This window comes from Taudactylus pleione, unplaced genomic scaffold, assembly GCF_031769625.1.
Source record: "Taudactylus pleione unplaced genomic scaffold, aTauple2 ptg000788l, whole genome shotgun sequence".
In the NCBI taxonomy this organism is placed as follows: domain Eukaryota; kingdom Metazoa; phylum Chordata; class Amphibia; order Anura; family Myobatrachidae; genus Taudactylus; species Taudactylus pleione.
Genome location: NW_028285190.1, coordinates 1,223,467 through 1,242,528, shown reverse-complemented (window position 1 = coordinate 1,242,528; position 19,062 = coordinate 1,223,467). Strand labels below are relative to the sequence as shown.

Below are 19,062 nucleotides of genomic sequence, written 5' to 3'. Positions count from 1 at the left end.
GCTCTAAAATCAAGCATTTCGAAACCCCCCTCTAGAAATCCTGCATTTGCCACTGACAAGTATACCCACCACTAGGGATGGTGGAGGGCTCGTCCCAACACCTGTTCCAACAGAAGCATTTTCCAGAGCAGAAGTCCCCCAGCAGTCCATACTGAGTAATTCAACCAAGTCAGAAGGAGAAAGTGAGCACAGCAAGTGATTACAGAAGGAGCAGTCATCCAGTCAGGTGACAGATTGACTTCTTTTTCTGTGTCCTTCCTGGCTGAACCGTCACAGATGGATGAAACGTCCTACTCTGTACAGTACAGCAAATGCTTCTTCATAAACACAGTGGTGTCAGGTAATGGTTGGTGCTTGATAAGAGAAACAGCACCTTACATGAATGACAGCAACAAAGCAAGCATAATGGAATGATAAATGCATAAAGCACAACTTGGCAGTGTTACCACATAGGAAACTATTGAAATGGCAAGAGCTGATTAATTTCAACCTACATGTTGTGACAAAATTGTATGCAGATCATTCAGATCAGACACATCTCTGTAGTTTCTGTCTGGGTGCCAAATGGGCTCAACTGAGCATATGCACATAAAAGAGCAATCTCGTGGGCATACAGTGGCAGTGCTGCCAGCCTTACACCATATTCTGAGTCAAATGTATGCAGAGGGGACGCTGACCATGGCGAAGGTGTGAGTGCTGATAATGGTGATGATGGCTGCATTAGCAGATGGAGGGCTGGGGGCAGTACATAAGATGTCGCATAAGACCTCCGACTGCAGACAGCGTACAAAATTTCAGCTGAGTTACGTTGTGACTGAGGGGTCTATTTACTAAGCAGTAAGAGACAGAGTGAAAAGTGATAAGAAAGTGATAAGGTGCCAGCCAATCAGCTCCCAACTGTCATCTCACAGGCTGTGTTTGAAAAATGACAGTTGGGAGCTGATTGGCTGGCACCTTATCACTTTCCTATCACTTTTCACTCTGTCTCCTAACACTGCTTAGTAAATAGACCCCTGAAAATCAGGTCCTGTGTCTTTTAGCAAAGGAGAAAGAAATGCTAAGCCCCACTGTCTTTTTAACCAAGCTGCAGAAATGGGCATCCAATTTTATCTTCTTGACATATGAGATAATTTCAAGTTTAAGGTTAATTTGCACTGTAATAAAAGACTTTACAATTACTTTTAAAGACACTTTAATTCTAAGTCTGTCTATGAGATCATCAACATTTATATTAAAATGAAAAATAATCATTTGTTGCTGCTGGTATGTTCAAAGGTTACAAGTAATAAGAAACTTAGAATTGTCATCTCCATTCTTTTGATTGCAGGAGATTTCAGGAAACTACAGGAGTCCTAAGACACGCTGGGTTTAATTAGTCTAAAAAAGCAGAGTACAACAGTAGCATATATTGTACTTTAAAAGCAAAATATAATTAGATGGCTTTCATTGAAGACAATGAAGCACCATGCTCAATAAACATTATACTCATTTTCAAAGGGATTAAAAAGATAAAACCATAAAATAAAAATAATAAAACAGGCTTGTTATGCAAAGTTTCAGTTGCTTTTCTTTATTAGTGCTAAACCCTGTTTGAAAAAAATATATATTATAGGGGACCATAAATCATTAAACTGATTCACAACATTTTCAGCTCAAATCTTCCCCTGAAGACAGTGGGGCATCTCAGCTCCCCTGGTATGTGATGGATGAGCACAGTTGCAATCTGGTGCTGCAGTCAAAGCAGTAAGATCATTTTAAAACGACTTGATATAATTGTCTACTTGCTGTAAATATTTACTGAGAAGAATAAGATCATCCTTCAAACCGTTGCAGACAAATGTATGGACCTACAGTATTTTTTGTATTTATATTAGTAGCTAAATATTAAGCATACAATGAAGTTTGGGCTATACTTACACATGATAATAGAGATCAGTTGGCTACTTAAAATCTTTTTAAGAACAGACTATTGTGCTCTCCACACACTGTAAATTTGGTTGGTCATTTGTAACATTTAATTAAATTGACCTACTATGGCACCATTTGTGGGTGCCAATGTCGTTCCCCATCAAAATCCAATCCTTTAGGATCAGATGCGATTGGGTTGATACTGACCCTTATTGCCATGTGTGTGGTGGGGTATACTTTCCATACATTGTGTTAAAGCAATAAATTGTGGTCAACTCAGTGCCTGAACAACCGTCTGGTAAGATTTTCAATAGACCATTAATGCTTAGCAAACATTGATGTTCAAGTTCAATGGTTGATGCTTTTGCCATATATGGCAGGGATTAGATGTTACTCTGCCATTAATGGCTTTGATCCAAAGTGTTGCAACCGAACCTCATGTCTAAGCCAGCTACGGTGTATTTGCTCTCTGAAAGGAACAGACAGGCCTGAAGTTGAATATGATGTAGAAGAGAATCACAGACCAGGTAGAGTATATAGCCTGTCCGTGCATGTGAAGAGGAAGGGGGCGGGGCGGGATCGGAGAGAGAGCATCTTGAGTTATAGTTACTATGGCAATAACATGTCTTGTATTCCAATGGCCCTCACTTCAGTCTCCCGATGGTGCAAAAGAGATCAAGTAGGATAATGCCTTGGAAGCGGTTCCTTTAGCTGATGTAATGAAACTATTGATGATAAATGGTTTCCTGCCACTCAGGGCCGTAACTAGGGTATTGCGACCAGTGCCATGGCACAGGGCACCGCAGGACAGGGGGCGCTGTTTGGGCCTGTCAATTTTCCTGTTTATTATTATTCTCACTTGTAGCTTCCTCATCTTTTATCCCCAGCATCTCCTGGCCACCCCTATCTCTTCCCTAGCCCTTCCCTATGAGGCCATGGCCCTTTTTCAGGTGCACTATCTTATGTCCCTATTTAAAATATGGGGGGTTATCAATGCTCTCTCTGGCACCAAAAAGTCTAGTTACAGCTCTGCTGCCATTAATGCAGACCATCAACACTTTAATGAACAACCCTACCAACTGGCTAGTGGCCACTGATGTATGTGACCAAAATGGATGTTTTTGAATGGCCAAATCATGGAACTGTGGGCAGAATAATGACTTTTTTGTAATAATTTGTGCTGGCTCAAAACATTCACCCACAGCATGTTTCATCTTTGCTTGAGTTCTTCAATGCAGGACAGGTTGCTCTGGCTAGTATGTAAACGAAAGAACCAGGGGCGTATCTAAAATGGGTGCAGGGAGTGCAGCGCACACAGGCCCCTGGGTACAGGGGGGCCCACATTGCACACCCTGCACCCATATACTTTAAATGCTTACCTGTCCGTTGTCTACAGAGTGCTTTTGGTGCTGCTGAGCAGCAAAAGTCACTGGGTAAATGGCGGCGGCCAATGTGCGTAGTGCTGCTGTCCCAGGGAAAACGCCATTTTCCCAGAATCCCAGGCATAAGCCAGAATCTACTGCTGCACCACCCACCACGGCACCACTAGAGAGAGGAGGGGGCCCACACTGAATTTGCACATGGACCCCCTCCTCTCTTAAAATGCCCCTGTAAATACCCCAAAAGTCTAGTAAGGTTTTGTTTTTGATTTATTTGCACAATGTTCATCAGAAGCTGGACTTTTTGTTATTAGATGACTGCCTATAGTAAGTGCAACTACTAATATACAGAACAGATACAACTAATCAGATAAGTCAATTTAACATTTTAACTTTACACCAGGTAATTGCAGCCCAACATTTAGAGAAAAACTAAATGAACAATAGACATTACCATGGGCCTCATGTACGCTAATGCTGCCGCAGCTGCCAGTTTGTATGCACCAGCTGTGCGATAATATGCAAGTGTCGCAGCAGTCGAGATCTGTATAGAGACAGCAATCGGCAACTTCGCAAATCCAAGCGACTGCAAACAAAGACACAGATCGCTCGCAGATCAGTCGATTATCGAACTTCTGCGTTATCCCTATGGTGACGCAGAATGGCTGCGGGAACTGAGATGCCGGAGACGTTTTTACTGCGTACGAGATCGCATTCGCTGGCAGAGACCCGCCTTTAAAATGGTCGCGAGTTTGAGTTATCACCTCCTGCCTACAGGTGGTCCCTGTCTGTAAATACCTTTGCGATTATATCTTAACTGCGAGCAATATTGATAATTAAACTTTACGCATGCGCAGTACGATTCAGACCCATGCGCACATCAGCCATAAACATCAGCATTGCGTCCATCTCTGAATCAGACCCCATCTTTCCACAGGTACATTAGTATTACTTACCTTTGAGCTGTTATGTTGACATCTGTGAGTGCCAGAAAACCACCCATCATTTGAGCATTGATCGATGTCCGTCCTCTGCAGGTTTACATCCACTTTAAGAACTCCCCTGAAAAAATTAAATATATTAATTTTTAAACGTTATGGGTAAATATTTCAGATATGTTGATTGTGCTATACTGCAGATCATATGTGCTATAGTTATTCTGTGTTTCTTTCTGGCTGTTGTGGAACCACAAGTACCAGAAAGCTCTGACAGCCCTGTAGTTGCAACACAGCTAGAACACTACAGCTTGCCTACTGTACCTCAGCTGAAGATTGCATAAAGAATCAAGCACACCATAAGATAGAGGTTCCCAAACTCAGGCATTGCAGTCCAGGTTTTATGGATATCCATGCTTTAGTCCAGATGTTGAAATCAAATTGACTGAGGTACTAATTAAGTCACCTGTGCTCAAGCAAGGATATCTTTAAAACGTGGACTGTAATAGCAGAGTTTTGGAATCTCTGCTATAAGATATTAGAAGCCACCAAGTAGTTCTTTGATCACATAAAGGCAGGAGACTGTAGAGCAAAGCCACAATGTAAGAGCCTGTAAGATACAGACAGCGACCAGATTTCGGTGATGTAGTTGCTAGATTTAAAGCAGTAATTGTTTTAAGGCAAAGCCAGTCCGCTTTAAATCTAGGGGCTACATGGCAGAAATATCACTAATGCCCACAATTTGCAGGGTACTAGATTTGGGCCCAAAGGCTTTTATACAGGTCACAGAAATCCAAAGGGACTTTTAATAGTTATAATGATATACAGCAGATGCATTATTCCATTTAAATATGTTATCAAAATAATGTTTTCTTTCCCAGTGTGTAAATAGCCTAAACTTGATTGTGATTTTACATCACTTAATAAATATGAATAATCATAGTTTTAGAAAATAGTTGATGGTAATATTTATACCTTTGCAATATTACATCAACTCTCAGGCATAGATGATCATTTAATCTACAACTATATAAGTGTACAGTATGCAATTATAGTAAATAAGAGTAACAAAGTAAACACTTACAGTAGGCGTATGTTTACTAAGAATCGTGTCTGGCCGAGAATGTATTCCCAGCAAACACGGGTGTAAAGACACGGTTCTATCTGCAAAGCACGTCCGAAAAGAAGTCCATAAACCATCAAACCAACTCGCAAATACTTTCCATACACAGGAACACAATAGAGTGATTTACAAAAACTTGGGCCAAAATAGAAGTTTTAATGAGACCACCGCCTCCGCAGCATGTACTACAGAAGCACTGCACAGATCAGTGTGAACTGTGCAGTGCTCCTGTCTGTTTTTGGTGTAATAAAGGGTTAAAAAAAAAGGTGTGCCCTTCCCCCCCAAAGAAAAAGCATAACCAATCCTGGACCTCTGAGCCCGATCTGGTACAGGAAAATCGGTGGAAATCAACATGGGGCTCTCCCTATTTTCCTATAGCCAGCACTGTTGCTGAACAACCAGGGTGGTAATGCCTCAGCATGGAGACGCACAGTGTGGAGCCTCCCTGCCAAAGCATTCACCAACCCCAAACTGGTCAGCTCAGGGTTGGCAATCCTCGGAAAGTGGGGACCTCAAGAATAAAATGGGGTCCTCCCTCCCAAGAATCAACCAGTCCAGGGCTGCGAGCCCAGGACTCTGTCATGCACCCCTGGAGACGGTGGGTGCAGGGGTAATGGGTTAAATATAGAAATAATATTGTTCTTCACAGTGGGACTACAGGTCCCAACAAGTCTGCCCTGCAGCACTTGTAGAACCACAAGTGCCAGCAGGCCGCTGGCACCTGTAGCCCCTCTTTGAAGAACATGTCTAAAAAAAAGACATAACACGGACATCAAAGGTTTTAACCCTTCATTATACATTCACTCACTAACCGCCACTTTCTGAGCATTGCCAGCCATGGGCTTACCAGTTTGAGGCTGGTAATTGCTTTGGCAGGGAGAACCTATGCTGTGTTTCTCCCTGCTTTGGCATAACCACCCCGGCAGATTCAGCCTGGTACTAGTTATAGGAAAATAGGGGGAACCCCAAGCCGGGTTTTCCTTCGATTTTCCTGTACCAGAATGGGCTCAGAGATCCAGGGCTGGTTATGCTTTGAGGAGGGGACCCCGTGCTGTTTGTTATCATAAATTTTAACCCTTTTAACTCTTTATTACACCAGAAACAGACAGAAGCACTGCACATGTCACACTGATCTGGGCAGTGCATCTGCTGAACACGCTGCTCACAGATACTTCTATATATTTCAGCCCAATATGACTGAACTTGCTCACGGTCAAACACGATTCCATAGACCATCAGTGTTTGATATAGAAAAATTCCCAGCAATGCCCAACGTGTTCATTCTCGGGTAGACACAATTCTTAGCCGAATATACCCCTAGATCACAATGCTTCCCATTTTTTAGGAAAAACAACTTCTAGTAAATGTATATTACATTAGTACCTCCTATAAAGCTGTTTGAAAAAAATGATTAGCTCAGCAGCAAGAAAGAGTATAATTTGCTCATACATTAAACAGTGTTTGAAGCACTAGGACTTGAAAAGACATTAAACAAATTTAAAAAAAATAGGAACCTCTAAACCACCGACTCAGAGGGGGCGATTCATAGTTTTTGTGGTCGTGATAATGAGCGCCCAGTTTGCTATTCAATTGTTCTGGGCGCTCAATAATTATCGCCCTCTTCGCCGACTATAAGACGAGGTTTAGCCATGTGAAACGGCTACACCCGTCTTAATTTCTGGTTAGGGCGTGCTATTTGCGGTTAGTGCGCCCTAAACAGGGTGTTTCAGACACATTTCTGCTTGCGCACTCCTGAGTGCGTGCAGAAATGCCAGCGCTGGCGGCTATCGTGCCCTGACAGAGCAACTATTGAATTGCCGCTGGCAGAACATTTCAATCGCCCCCAGAACATACTACATTCTGTAAAAATAATAATATTAGCCCAAGGATCTGGACTGAGATTTCTAGACAGCTGAGAATGGTGAAACAATACGATTAGTAAAATTGTTTCTTTTATTACTGTACTGACTTATTATATAGTGAACTTGTATTCAGCGGCTGGCTGAAAGGTTTTAGCCTGAGGGCATAGCCGAAAACCAGTAGCCTTCTATGAGCCACCCTCAGAGGGTAACTAACCAAGCTGTGGAGGGTGCTCATGTCTAGCACAAGACATTTATTTTTATTTGCCACTTATATTTGCAGAAGGCCATTCCTTTATGGTGGTGGCATTCAAGAGAAATGAGAGTAATGGGACAAATTCAGCGCACAAACTGATGCAGAGTCGCACTTAAGTCCATTTGGCGGACGGATAGCACCATTTTTAGCACTGCGCATGTTCCATAGTTAAGGTAATGCACAACTCAGTATAGGGCTGGTGCAAGTTGGCGCTGATATTGAAAATGGCTATTTATGTATGGACAGAGGCAAAAGGCCAAGGGCCAATTGTGAGAGTTTAGAAAATGTGAGAGTTTAGCAGCAAACTATCACATTGGTTGAGTTTTATTTCCAAAATGGGAAAACATCTGGATGAGAGTTTAAAGTTTTTGAGTCTAAAAAAAATGCGAGTTTGCATGTTCTCGGACTCTATTACATTGGCTGAGTTTAATAAGTGTGAGAGTTTACTGCTAAACTCTCACATTTTCTAAACTCTCACCCTATTACATTTGGCCCTTGGCCTTTTGCCTCTATCCATACATAAATAGCCCCAAATCTCCACATTTATATCCGGCACGTACACCGAATGTAATTGCAGATGACTTGCATGCATCTCTGGATCAGGCCCATTGTGCATTCAACTCAGACATGTGGATACATGTATCTATATATTGCTTAAAGCTACTGTACTAATATAATGTAATGTGGAGATGTCAGTCAGGTCCATTTTAAAATGCTATTATGCTTACAGTATTTGAGTATCAATCATGCTGTGTTTGTGTGTTGTGCACACAATATAATATTAACAATGTTTCACAATAGATTTTTGGTTGAATATGTAATTTGGTGCATGGCAGTAGAACATGAGAACGTTTACTGTATGACCCCTGTTATTGTACATGCTGGCTGCATGGTTTCACTAATACTCAGAGTCAGAAGCAACCAAACTCCTCTGGAGAGGAAACATAGGGGAGGTCTGACAGTGCGGAGGTTTGTGCTCATGGCATGAAGAATATCAGGGTTGGATGAAGAGTGCAGGGTGACTGCATTGCTTTTATCTTTTATCTTTAAGGCACCATAAAGAATTTGTAGTGCCTTACAGGGAATATACAGAGCAACAGTGTAACCTGACATATCATAAGTACATTACAACATAAGCTGACATATCTTGGGACAGAACAATAATAAAACACGACTAACAAACTACTGCACAATGTTGCAAATGCATTCTCATACAGCTCTGGCGTGATCTGTTGACATGCATTGTGCACATTTCTCAAAGAGTAGCGGGATTCAGAAGGCTGGCTACTCCCCTCCAGGGCCAGAGAGCCACTAAAATTTGGGAGACATTGCGAGAAAGTGGCTCACAAAAATTGGAAACCAAACTGCAGAATGAATGGTAATGGATTGTCAATAACAATAGAGAAAAGGGACCTTAGAGTTATAGTTGGAGTTATAGGGGCATATTCAGTTAGACGAAAGGTTTCGCCTGCAGGACTTTTCGCTGATTTCACGTGTTTTGGACACGAAAACTTTTTGTGCGCGGCCCTGCTATTCGCCCTATTCAATTCCAAAGAACACGAAAACGGTGAAAAGTGCTGTGAGATTTGGGGAAATCAGCCTGACACCCCCCAAAAGATGCTCTAACATGGGGATCATTGTAGATGCCCCTGAATAGCCCTACTGCAGCTATTTTGGGTACTTTAATGCTCTCATTAGCTGCTAATTTGCACATTTGCACAAGTGGTGAAGAATAGCATTTAGCAGTTTTTTGTCGAGAAAATAACTAGTCCCAGCAAATTTGGGGTACATGAAAAATGGGTGCAAGCATGGTTAAAATTTGCAAAAGTAAAGTTTTAAAAAACTTAAAAACTGCACCTTCAGCAAGCACCTGCAATCAAAAAAACACAACCCCATACTTGCAGATTCCCCAAAAGTCTATTTCATAACTTTTTAAGTTTGTATCCCAACTTTGTACTTTATCACCCCCTTTTTCAAAGTCATTTTTTAGGGTGTTTTTTTTTGTTATTTTAGGTTTTTTTTACGCAGTTAACCTTTGAGGGGCTCTCCCAAGGGTGCAGAGTGATTTCCCAACCTTTGCACCCCGAAACCGCAATTCTGCACTTTTTTCCGCCTGCTTTCATAGGCGAAAATATTTAGCCTAGTCCAATGCATTGACTTTCCGCGTACGCGAAAAGTCTTTAGAACTGAATACGGGGAAAAGTTTTCGCCTGTCAAAATTACGTCATCCGCGATACTTTTCCACGGGAAAAACGACTTTTCCCGTCTAATTGAATATGCCCCATAGTTGGGCAGCACAGATGGTGTAATGGTTAGCATTACTGCCTCGCAGAACTGAGATCGTGGGTTTGAATCCCACTATAGCCCTTACTGTGAGGAGTTTGTATGTTCTTCCTGTACTTGCATGGGTTTCCTCTGGGTACTCCAGTTTCCTCCCACACTCCAAAAATATACTGGTAGATTAACTGGCTCCCAACAAAGTGTGTGTGTACATATGGTAGGAAATATAGATTATAAGCTCCACTGGCAGGTACTGATGTGATTGGCCAAATATTCTCTGTAAAGCGTTGCAGAATACATGTGTGCTAAATTAATATCCGGAAATAAATAAGTAAATAATAAATAAATGAATAGTTTCAGATGATATTAAGGAAAGCAAGCAGTGTAGTCAGGCAGTGAGCAGTGTAGTCAGGCAGTGTGCAGAGTAGTCAGGCAGTGTGCAGTGTAGTCTTGCAGTGTGCAGTGTAGTCAGGCAGTGTGCAGAGTAGTCAGGCAGTGTGCAGTGTAGTCAGGCAGTGTACAGTGTAGTCAGCAGTGTGCAGAGTAGTCAGGCATTGTGCAGTGTAGTCAGGCAGTGTGCAGAGTAGCCAGGCAGTGTGCAGTGTAGTCAGGCAGTGTGCAGAGTAGCAGATAGTGTGCAGTGTAGTCAGGCAGTGTGCAGTGTAATCAGGCAGTGTGCAGTGTAATCAGTGTGCAATGTAGTCAGGCAGTGTGCAATGTAGTCAGGCAGTGTGCAGTGTAGTCAGTGTGCAGTGTAGTCAGGCAGTGTACAGTATAGTCAGTGTGCAGTGTAGTCAGGCAGTGTGCAGAGTAGTCAGGCACTGTGCAATGTAGTCAGGCAGTGTGCAGTGTAGTCAGTGTGCAGTGTAGTCAGGCAGTGTGCAGAGTAGTCAGGCAGTGTGCAGAGTAGCCAGGCAGTGTGCAGTGTAGTGAGGCAGTGTGCAGAGTAGTCAGGCAGTGTAGTCAGGCAGTGTGCAGTGTAGTCAGGCAGTGTGCAGAGTAGTCAGGCAGTGTGCAGCGTAGTCTTACAGTGTGCAGTGTAGTCAGGCAGTGTGCAGAGTAGTCAGGCAGTGTGCAGTGTAGTCAGGCAGTGTGCAGTGTAGTCAGCAGTGTGCAGAGTAGTCAGGCAGTGTGCAGTGTAGTCAGGCAGTGTGCAGAGTAGCCAGGCAGTGTGCAGTGTAGTGAGGCAGTGTGCAGTGTAGTCAGGCAGTGTGCAGAGTAGTCAGGCAGTGTAGTCAGGCAGTGTGCAGTGTAGCAGACAGTGTGCAGTGTAGTCAGGCAGTGTGCAGTGTAGTCAGGCAGTGTGCAGAGTAGTCAGGCAGTGTGCAATGTAGTCAGGCAGTGTAGTCAGTGTGCAGTGTAGTCAGGCAGTGTGCAGTGTAGTCAGGCAGTGTGCAGAGTAGTCAGGCAGTGTGCAGAGTAGTCAGGCAGTGTGCAGTGTAGTCTTGCAGTGTGCAGTGTAGTCAGGCAGTGTGCAGAGTAGTCAGGCACTGTGCAGTGTAGTCAGGCAGTGTGCAGTGTAGTCAGTGTGCAGTGTAGTCAGGCAGTGTGCAGAGGAGTCAGGCAGTGTGCAGTGTAGTCAGGCAGTGTGCAGTGTAGTCAGTGTGCAGTGTAGTCAGGCAGTGTGCAGTGTAGTCAGTGTGCAGTGTAGTCAGGCAGTGTGCAGAGTAGTCAGGCATTGTGCAGAGTAGTCAGGCACTGTGCAGTGTAGTCAGGCACTGTGCAGTGTAGTCAGTGTGCAGTGTAGTCAGGCAGTGTGCAGAGCAGTCAGGCACTGTGCAGTGTAGTCAGGCAGTGTGCAGTGTAGTCAGGCAGTGTGCAGTGTAGTCAGGCAGTGTGCAGAGTAGTCTGGCACTGTGCAGTGTAGTCAGGCAGTGTGCAGTGTAGTCAGGCAGTGTGCAGAGTAGTCAGGCAGTGTGCAGTGTAGCTAGGCAGTGTGCAGAGTAGTCAGACAGTGCGAAAATCTATGCAGAATATTTGGTTGTACAGACAGTGATTTTACTATCAGCAAATTACACAACATCTGAAAACTCAATGTGGGACACAGACTCGCCTGCTCCAAAAAGTGGTCAAGGACACGTCATGTTACTGTGGCGACAGTGGCCATGACCACATCCTTGCATAGCACTTCTGTAGTGCTAAACCCCCAACCTTCTTGCCTCCCTCCCAAAAAACCCTTGAAATTCCTGCATGCACCACAGGCACTTGTGACGGGGAGGTCCAAAAAGTAGGCAAGTGAGGGTCATTCTCTTCCATGAAATTATATGTGTTTATAGGGACTGACAACAAACTACATCATTGCACATTGGATGATAAAAGTAACGGTATATTCGACTTGTCAGGAGATTCATCATTTGTCACCCCTTTAATCTATTAAACATGTTCTGTAATAATTACATAATTCTGATATTACTTCAGAACAGCAGGGCTATGGTGAATGCATGGAGAGTAATCACAAGATTAGAAAAATAAATACATAAATATAATACAGTATCTCTTGTATATTTATAAAACAAAAATATTAAAGGGGGTATCCATCTGATAAATTTCATGTATTGGCTACAGCATATCCTCCTGAAACATTTATTAAATATACTACATTATCTTTGCAACTTCCTTTGTGCTTTTCATTTCTGACTTTATATTATATGTGTTTTTCATTGGATTATTTATGTGAGTTGGGTACGGAATGCCGACGCTCAGGACTCCAGCAGTCACAATCCTGACGCCGACATCCTGACATGGTTAAGATAGACAACTGTCTGTAAGTATATTAACCCTACCCCTAAACCTAACCTTCCCCCTAGTCCCTAAACTTTACCATCCCCCCTAGTGCCTAACACTAACCCACCCCCTAGTGTCTAACCCTGACCCTCCATCTAGTGCCTAACCCTCCCTCTAGTGCCTTACCCTGGCCCCTAACCCTGCCCCTAACCCCACTACTTATCATCTGGATGCCGGCACTGGGATTGTGACTGGTGTCGGGATTCCGGCGCCGCCATTCTGAGCTCCGGCATCCCGACAGTCGTGTCAATGACTATGGACCTCATTCAGAGCCGGTCGCACAGAGCGTGCGGTCGGTCTGAATGAGGGGAGGACGTCTTGAATTTTCACGACGTCCTCCTTTGCGGTGGTAAGGCTGTGGGTTAACACCCACAGCCTTACGACCGCCTAAGGTGATGGTTGCGATGGTCAAGACCATCGCGACCATCGGGGCTTATGACGAGACCCTAGGGTAGGGTCTTCCTTGTCGTAAGCCCCGGAGAGCTTTCGGCTCTGTCTGAGCCAGAAGCTCTCCACTGACATCACTAGTGATGTCAGTGGGGCCGCCCCCAAACGTTAGGCATTCCCATGGGAATCAATCAACATCAACAGCTCGCCCCCTTTGGATCGAGACCCGCCACGACCGGCGCTGTCGGTCGTAGCGGGTCTCACGCATGCGCACGACGGCGCCGGCACCGTCGTACGCATGCTCTGTGGGGGGCCATCGACCCGGTCCGAGAGCATCGGCGCTAACGACCGGGTCTGAATGACCCCCTATATCCCTGTTTTGTTACTCCTGGATACAACAAATGCCTGCTGTTCTCTCTGCATTACATATTGTTATATCCAGAGATCAGATTTGCTTCATGTCTATTAGCAAGCTAAGAAAATATAAGCTTGCCTGATGGTGTAAGTGCATGGCTAAAAATCTCAAAACAAATAAAGCAGAATTTTTGTAAAAGTCGTAGGAGGGAAAATAAAATCTTATATGATAAAGACATCTAAAGGTGGGTTTCATGAAGGAGTACAGTTGTGTACCTTTCAAATTTTAGAAGACTGTATGAAGGAAATCGGGTGGGGGGGAAACAGGCTATAGCTGAGAATAACGTGCAGAGGGCCTGATTCAGACCCGCTCGTGAGCGCTGAGCACTCGCAAGTGGATCGATGGTGCCCAAGTGCGCATGCGCATGACGGAGGCGGCTCCGTCGTGCGCATGCGCGAGACCCAAATAACGACGGCCAAGCCGTTGTTATGGGTCTCGCACCAAAGGGGGCGTGCTGTCGATGTTGATTGATAGCACGCCCCTTTGGTGGGCATGCCGGGGGCGTGGCTGCCCAGACGGAGGCTTTCCCATGGGAACGCATACCGTCTGGGGCCAGCCCCACTGACATCACTAGTGATGTCAGTGGGATTGCTTTTGGCTTTGATCACGACCATCATTTTGGCCGCTCGCTATAGCTGTGGGTGGTCACCCACAGCTATGCGAGCGGCCAGGAGGCCGCTCCAAAAAGGAGTAGGGACGGCCCTGATTCAGAGCGAGCGCTCTGTCAGAGCGTCCGGCTCTGAATCAGGGCCAGAGTGTTGAATTACAGTTTTTTTCATTGATTTGCCTTTACATTCAAGGTGGAATGAAATACATACAATATAGTGTTTTGCGTTCTAAGGTTACCAGTGGATGAATATGGAGATGTCTGTGCCATGTTGAGATTGTCATTGTAATTAACTAATTAAACTACTGTATATTAAAAAAGTATAAATGGCACGCTGGGATTAGTGTGGGAGTCCAAATAAGTTTAAAGCTGGGAATTCAAATTCAAATAGGGGAGCCACACCAAGTGCTGATAAACATCGCTGGCCAGGACTCAATGGCAGTTGATGTGACTCCCCTATTTGAATTTTGGATTGCGCAGCAGCCAAACCTCTGAAGCCGCCACTGGCTGGGACTATTTCTGTGGCAAGGTTTATGTTCCACTGTGTTGATACCTGATTCACAGGTTGTGCTTGGTGTTAGCAGAGTCAGTGTATGGGGAGCATAACCTATTAACTTAAGGCTGCTGGGCTACATCACGGTTCCATAACCTATTGGCGGAGTAGCCTAGCAATGTGGAGTGCAACAGAATGATGCTAGATATATTTACTGTATTATCCAGACAGATTACCTACCAGGATGAAATACACTTGGCCAGATTATAAGTGATGTTAGATGTATTTGTGCAGTTGTTTGGTGCTGCTGGTGGTTAGTCAACACATGGTACAGCTTAACAGGTAGCATAAGATACAGAGATATAACAGGTATAATAGCAGTGTAGAAGCAGCCTGAAGCTTATGAGTATTGCTGGGCATTGTAGTGCGCCTGGTGTATTGGTGGTAAAGGCACTGGCAGATGTTAGAACTATGCCCCCTCACTATAGTGGTGGTGGTGTAGTGTTCTTGCAGAAGCTTTGCAGGCTCTGCACACAGCAAACAGATGGAGAGTCTCAGGGTTGCATCCATCCATGATGAACGCCAGAATGGAGCGTGGAGACGCCGCGCATAAGTAGTAGCACATGTCAGAGGTCAGACCTCATGCTGAGCTCCAGCCGGTTCTATAGACTGCCAGCTTAGTTATATCTGTCTGCAACATGGATTGAGGCAGCTCTAGAAAGCTCCTCGTCCAACATTTGGTTGTGTAGTATTCTGTGGTCACATATCGACTATGGGCCTTTCAGATTTGTGTCTGTTTTAGACTCTTGTTTGTTGCTGGATCTGAGCAAATTTTCAAAGACCCTCTTCTTTCAGAATACACAGTACTATCCACTCTGAGATAAAATACGATCAGTTCCTAATTTACAGAGATTAGGAACAATGTATTATTTTTTGCAACAGAATCTTACTTTCCGACTTTCTAATTACTGCAGGTTAAGTTAGGAGATGCTGGGGCATGGTGTCATGCATTGGATCATGGCCCGCCCCTCACTGTTTATTGCAACATTGGGTGGGACCATGATGACACTAAGGGCGCTGGATATGGGAGACTAGTCTACAAGACGCTCAGGAGCCTGACGGACATTCCAGGATAGAAGACAAGTATAAATAGAATGTGTATTAGCCACTAAAACTCCTTTATTGCATTCTAAAATACTGTATATGCGCTAACTGTACTGCTAAATGCTATAGGAGAACCTTACATTAGTAGTACTGACACGATCCAAAGCTGCAATTTATGTTTATTTTTACAAATACAATGGCTACTATTAATATTAACATTAATTATAAAGCACCATTATACTCCACTTAACTTTATAACTGTGAACAAATGCAATAATAAAATGTTTTATAAATATTAATAGACAGACAAAGACGTAAGAGGGTCCTGACACATATTGCATATTGTTCTGTCAGTCTACAGTGGAAAGCAATGCTTAGTGAAGCTACACGAGTATAGAAGGAGAATAAGACTCTTCTTGAGAATTGCACATGTTCGGGAATAAATGCTGATTTACAATTGTATTAAGACTCCGCCATATCTATGCCACCACACCACCCCCACCCATTCGCTGGTGAAGGTAGTTATCATCAGCAGACATCTGCACCATTCCTATCCTTGGTGCAAGGATCCCACTGAAGTTGGACAGATCTCAGCTTACGCCCACCTATGAGTAGCTCGCCATTCCATCTACTCACCCATGACAAGCCCGCTGGAAGCAGCGTTATTCTCATTGTCGCCCAGTTACACCCACTCAGTCATAAGTGGAGAACGACTGAGATTCATACTACTAGTATCACCTTTAATTTCTCTAAGGTATGCATGCGCAGTTTGTCAAAATTCACATAGACAAATTTAATGTATGGATTCCCCACTAGATGTAAGGGTTCTGTATGTCAGTTTAGGGTTGGTGTCGGCAGCAATGATACTGTACATGGAACCCCTGTCTTCACATGTGAATGGCACAAGGGTGCGCGACTTAACTAATGGGAACACACAGTTCACTGACCTCTAACTGGCTCCTTAATACGACCAGCGGGTGGTAAGGTGGTACAATAATGTACAGTAGCATGTTATGGAGCATAAAAATAACGGTCAGGCATAGCACATGCCAGGGTCACATGCAATTAATCTATATCAGTAAAGTCAGTATCACAGGTACTGGATCAATATCTGTTAACAGGCAAAGTTCAGGGTTACAGGAAAAGGGGCTTCCAATGGTTAAATAGGCAGAGGTCTGGTGATACACAGAGTAATATAAACAGAAATGCAAGAACACAGGAGCAAAATATGGAACCTTATACTGTGGCACAGAATAGTGAACAAAGGGCCTGATTCAGTAAGGATCGCTATTGCGATCACAGCTGTGATTATGCATACAGTTCAACTGCGATAGTATGCTAATTCATTGCGATCGCTATACCGCCACAGCACTATATAAGGACCCCCACTTTACCTTACACACATCCGCAATATTTAGCAAGACTGCAAAACCATCTGTACAATAGAGTACCATCGCAGCCTCACGCACACTTGCACAAGCTCTGACCTTACTCAGAAATTGTTAACCTCATCACACGCCATGAGGCATCAGGCTGCGTAAGGCATCGAAGTGGATAATTTATGCACACCCATGCAACGATGTTCAAATGCACTGGCACGCCTGCGTTTTTCCAACCACCACCCACAAATGGCACTTCCTGTAAATCACTCTGCGATGGGTCTGCGTAGTCTCTGCGATCGCAGTCCCAATCGCAGTGGCCGGCTTGCGCACTCCAATGCATATGCATGCATAATATGCAACAATCGGCCAGTTGCTTGCATATTAGCAACTGCGATCCAAACTGAATCAGGCCCAAAGTTTTGTTTAACTAGGATAATCAGAAAGTTTACCAGACATGACATCAGTGGTCAGCTGACTGCCACTACAAATTAGACTAAAGACCAAGGGCCTGATTCAGAGCTGCTCGCTATTTGTGAGCGCACGCTCTGAATCAGGTCGGGGAGTATTTTTTTTTTTTTTTCCTGTCCACTCGCTAAGCTGTGGGTGCCCACCCACAGCTAGTGCGAGCGGGCAGGAGATGGTCACAGTTATCGCGACCATCAGCATTGCGAGGAGACCCTAAGGTAGGGTCTCAGCACTCACAATGCCAAGTGGACTTCCAGCTCTAATAGAGGCGGAAGTCCACTACTGACATCACGAGTGATGTCAGTAGGGACGCCTCCGTTTGCTCAGCTGCCCCGTTTTTGCTGCGAGAGCCGGAGCATTGTGAAGGTCTCACTCGCTACGGGGCTCGCGCACGCCACCATCGACCCACTTGCGAGCACAATACGATTGCGAGCGGGTCTGAATCAGGCCCCAAGAACCCACATCTAGTGGGAGTAACAGCAGCCAGCAAGACTCAGATTGAAGCCTGCAGGAGATGAGAGAAGCTGTAGAAACAGCAGAGACCCGGTGTGTCAGAAATCAACGCCACCTTGCTGGACACAGTAAGTACTGTGGACACTACTCTATTTACCAATTTCCGACAGTCAGTGCGATTGTCCTGCACACACAATAATACAGTGAGGTTCAACTGTAGATCTATACTATATACAGGATACTACGATTATTTAATATTTATTTCATTTTTAGAGCTGAATCTCACTGTTATATTCTGTATATAGGACCATATCACTAGGAAACATTGAGGCAAAGTTGCCTAGATTTTGCGGCGCCCTAAATGGGGACAGTATATAAAGGGAAGATTGCAGAACCAGCATTGGCCTTGCTGTACTAATGATCTGTGTTATTGTATGAATAATGCTATTATCGAAGTGGTATTATGATACTCTTAATATATCTATTTGAAATAGTGCCAGTTTTAAAGATTTTAAAAGGTATAATAATTGTTTTATGTTGATTGGATGAGCTATGTTAAACCCACTGTAAGAAGGGTATCCGACACCGTGTAGCCACACCCACTGACAAAGTCATCACAACAAAACGCGTAAGGGGCAGTGGCGGGCTGGGCCGGGGGGCAGGGTGCCATGTGTCCCCCGGGCCGCAGCATCATGCGGGCCGCGGGCCGGTGCAGTCTGTGTCACTGTGACACAGACTGTACCGCGTGTGTAGCGCTGACCGGACGGAGTTCGGTCAGCGCTACACTGACAAACACACAGCCGCCGGCTCCGGCAGCTGTGTGTTTGTTGTAAGCAGCCGCCAATGAGAGTCTGTCAGACTCTCATTAGCTGCTGCTGCTGTGCCCACTGCGGGAGCCGCTCCATCTTCCGGCTCCCGCAGTGGGCAATGGGAGAGGCGTCATGATGTCATATGATGTCTCTCCCATAATGCAGAGCGGCCCGGCCCGGGAGGACAGACGGAGGAGCAGATGGCGGGAGCGGGGATTCAGGTAAGTGGGTTTTTTTATTTTGTTTTTTATATTATGTGTGTCTACGGGGGGGGGTCTGGCACTACTGAGGGCACTACAAAGGGGGAGACTACTACTACTGGGGGCACTACAAGGGGGAGGGGACTACTACTACTGGGGACTACTACTAATGGGGGCACTATAAGGGGACTACTACTACTGCTACTGGGGGCACTACAAGGGG

General features: G+C 44.6%; 1 protein-coding gene across 2 annotated transcripts in view; it reads right to left on the bottom strand.

Annotated features, from left to right (window-relative positions):
- GPR158 (G protein-coupled receptor 158) overlaps window positions 1–19,062 on the bottom strand; it is a 329,386-nt gene that overhangs the window by 257,698 nt on the left and 52,626 nt on the right. For both annotated transcript variants that reach the window (XM_088457824.1, XM_088457825.1), the window contains exon 2: window positions 4,244–4,349. In XM_088457824.1, the coding sequence (XP_088313950.1) occupies window positions 4,244–4,349 (106 nt within the window). The remainder of the gene's footprint in view (window positions 1–4,243; window positions 4,350–19,062) is intronic.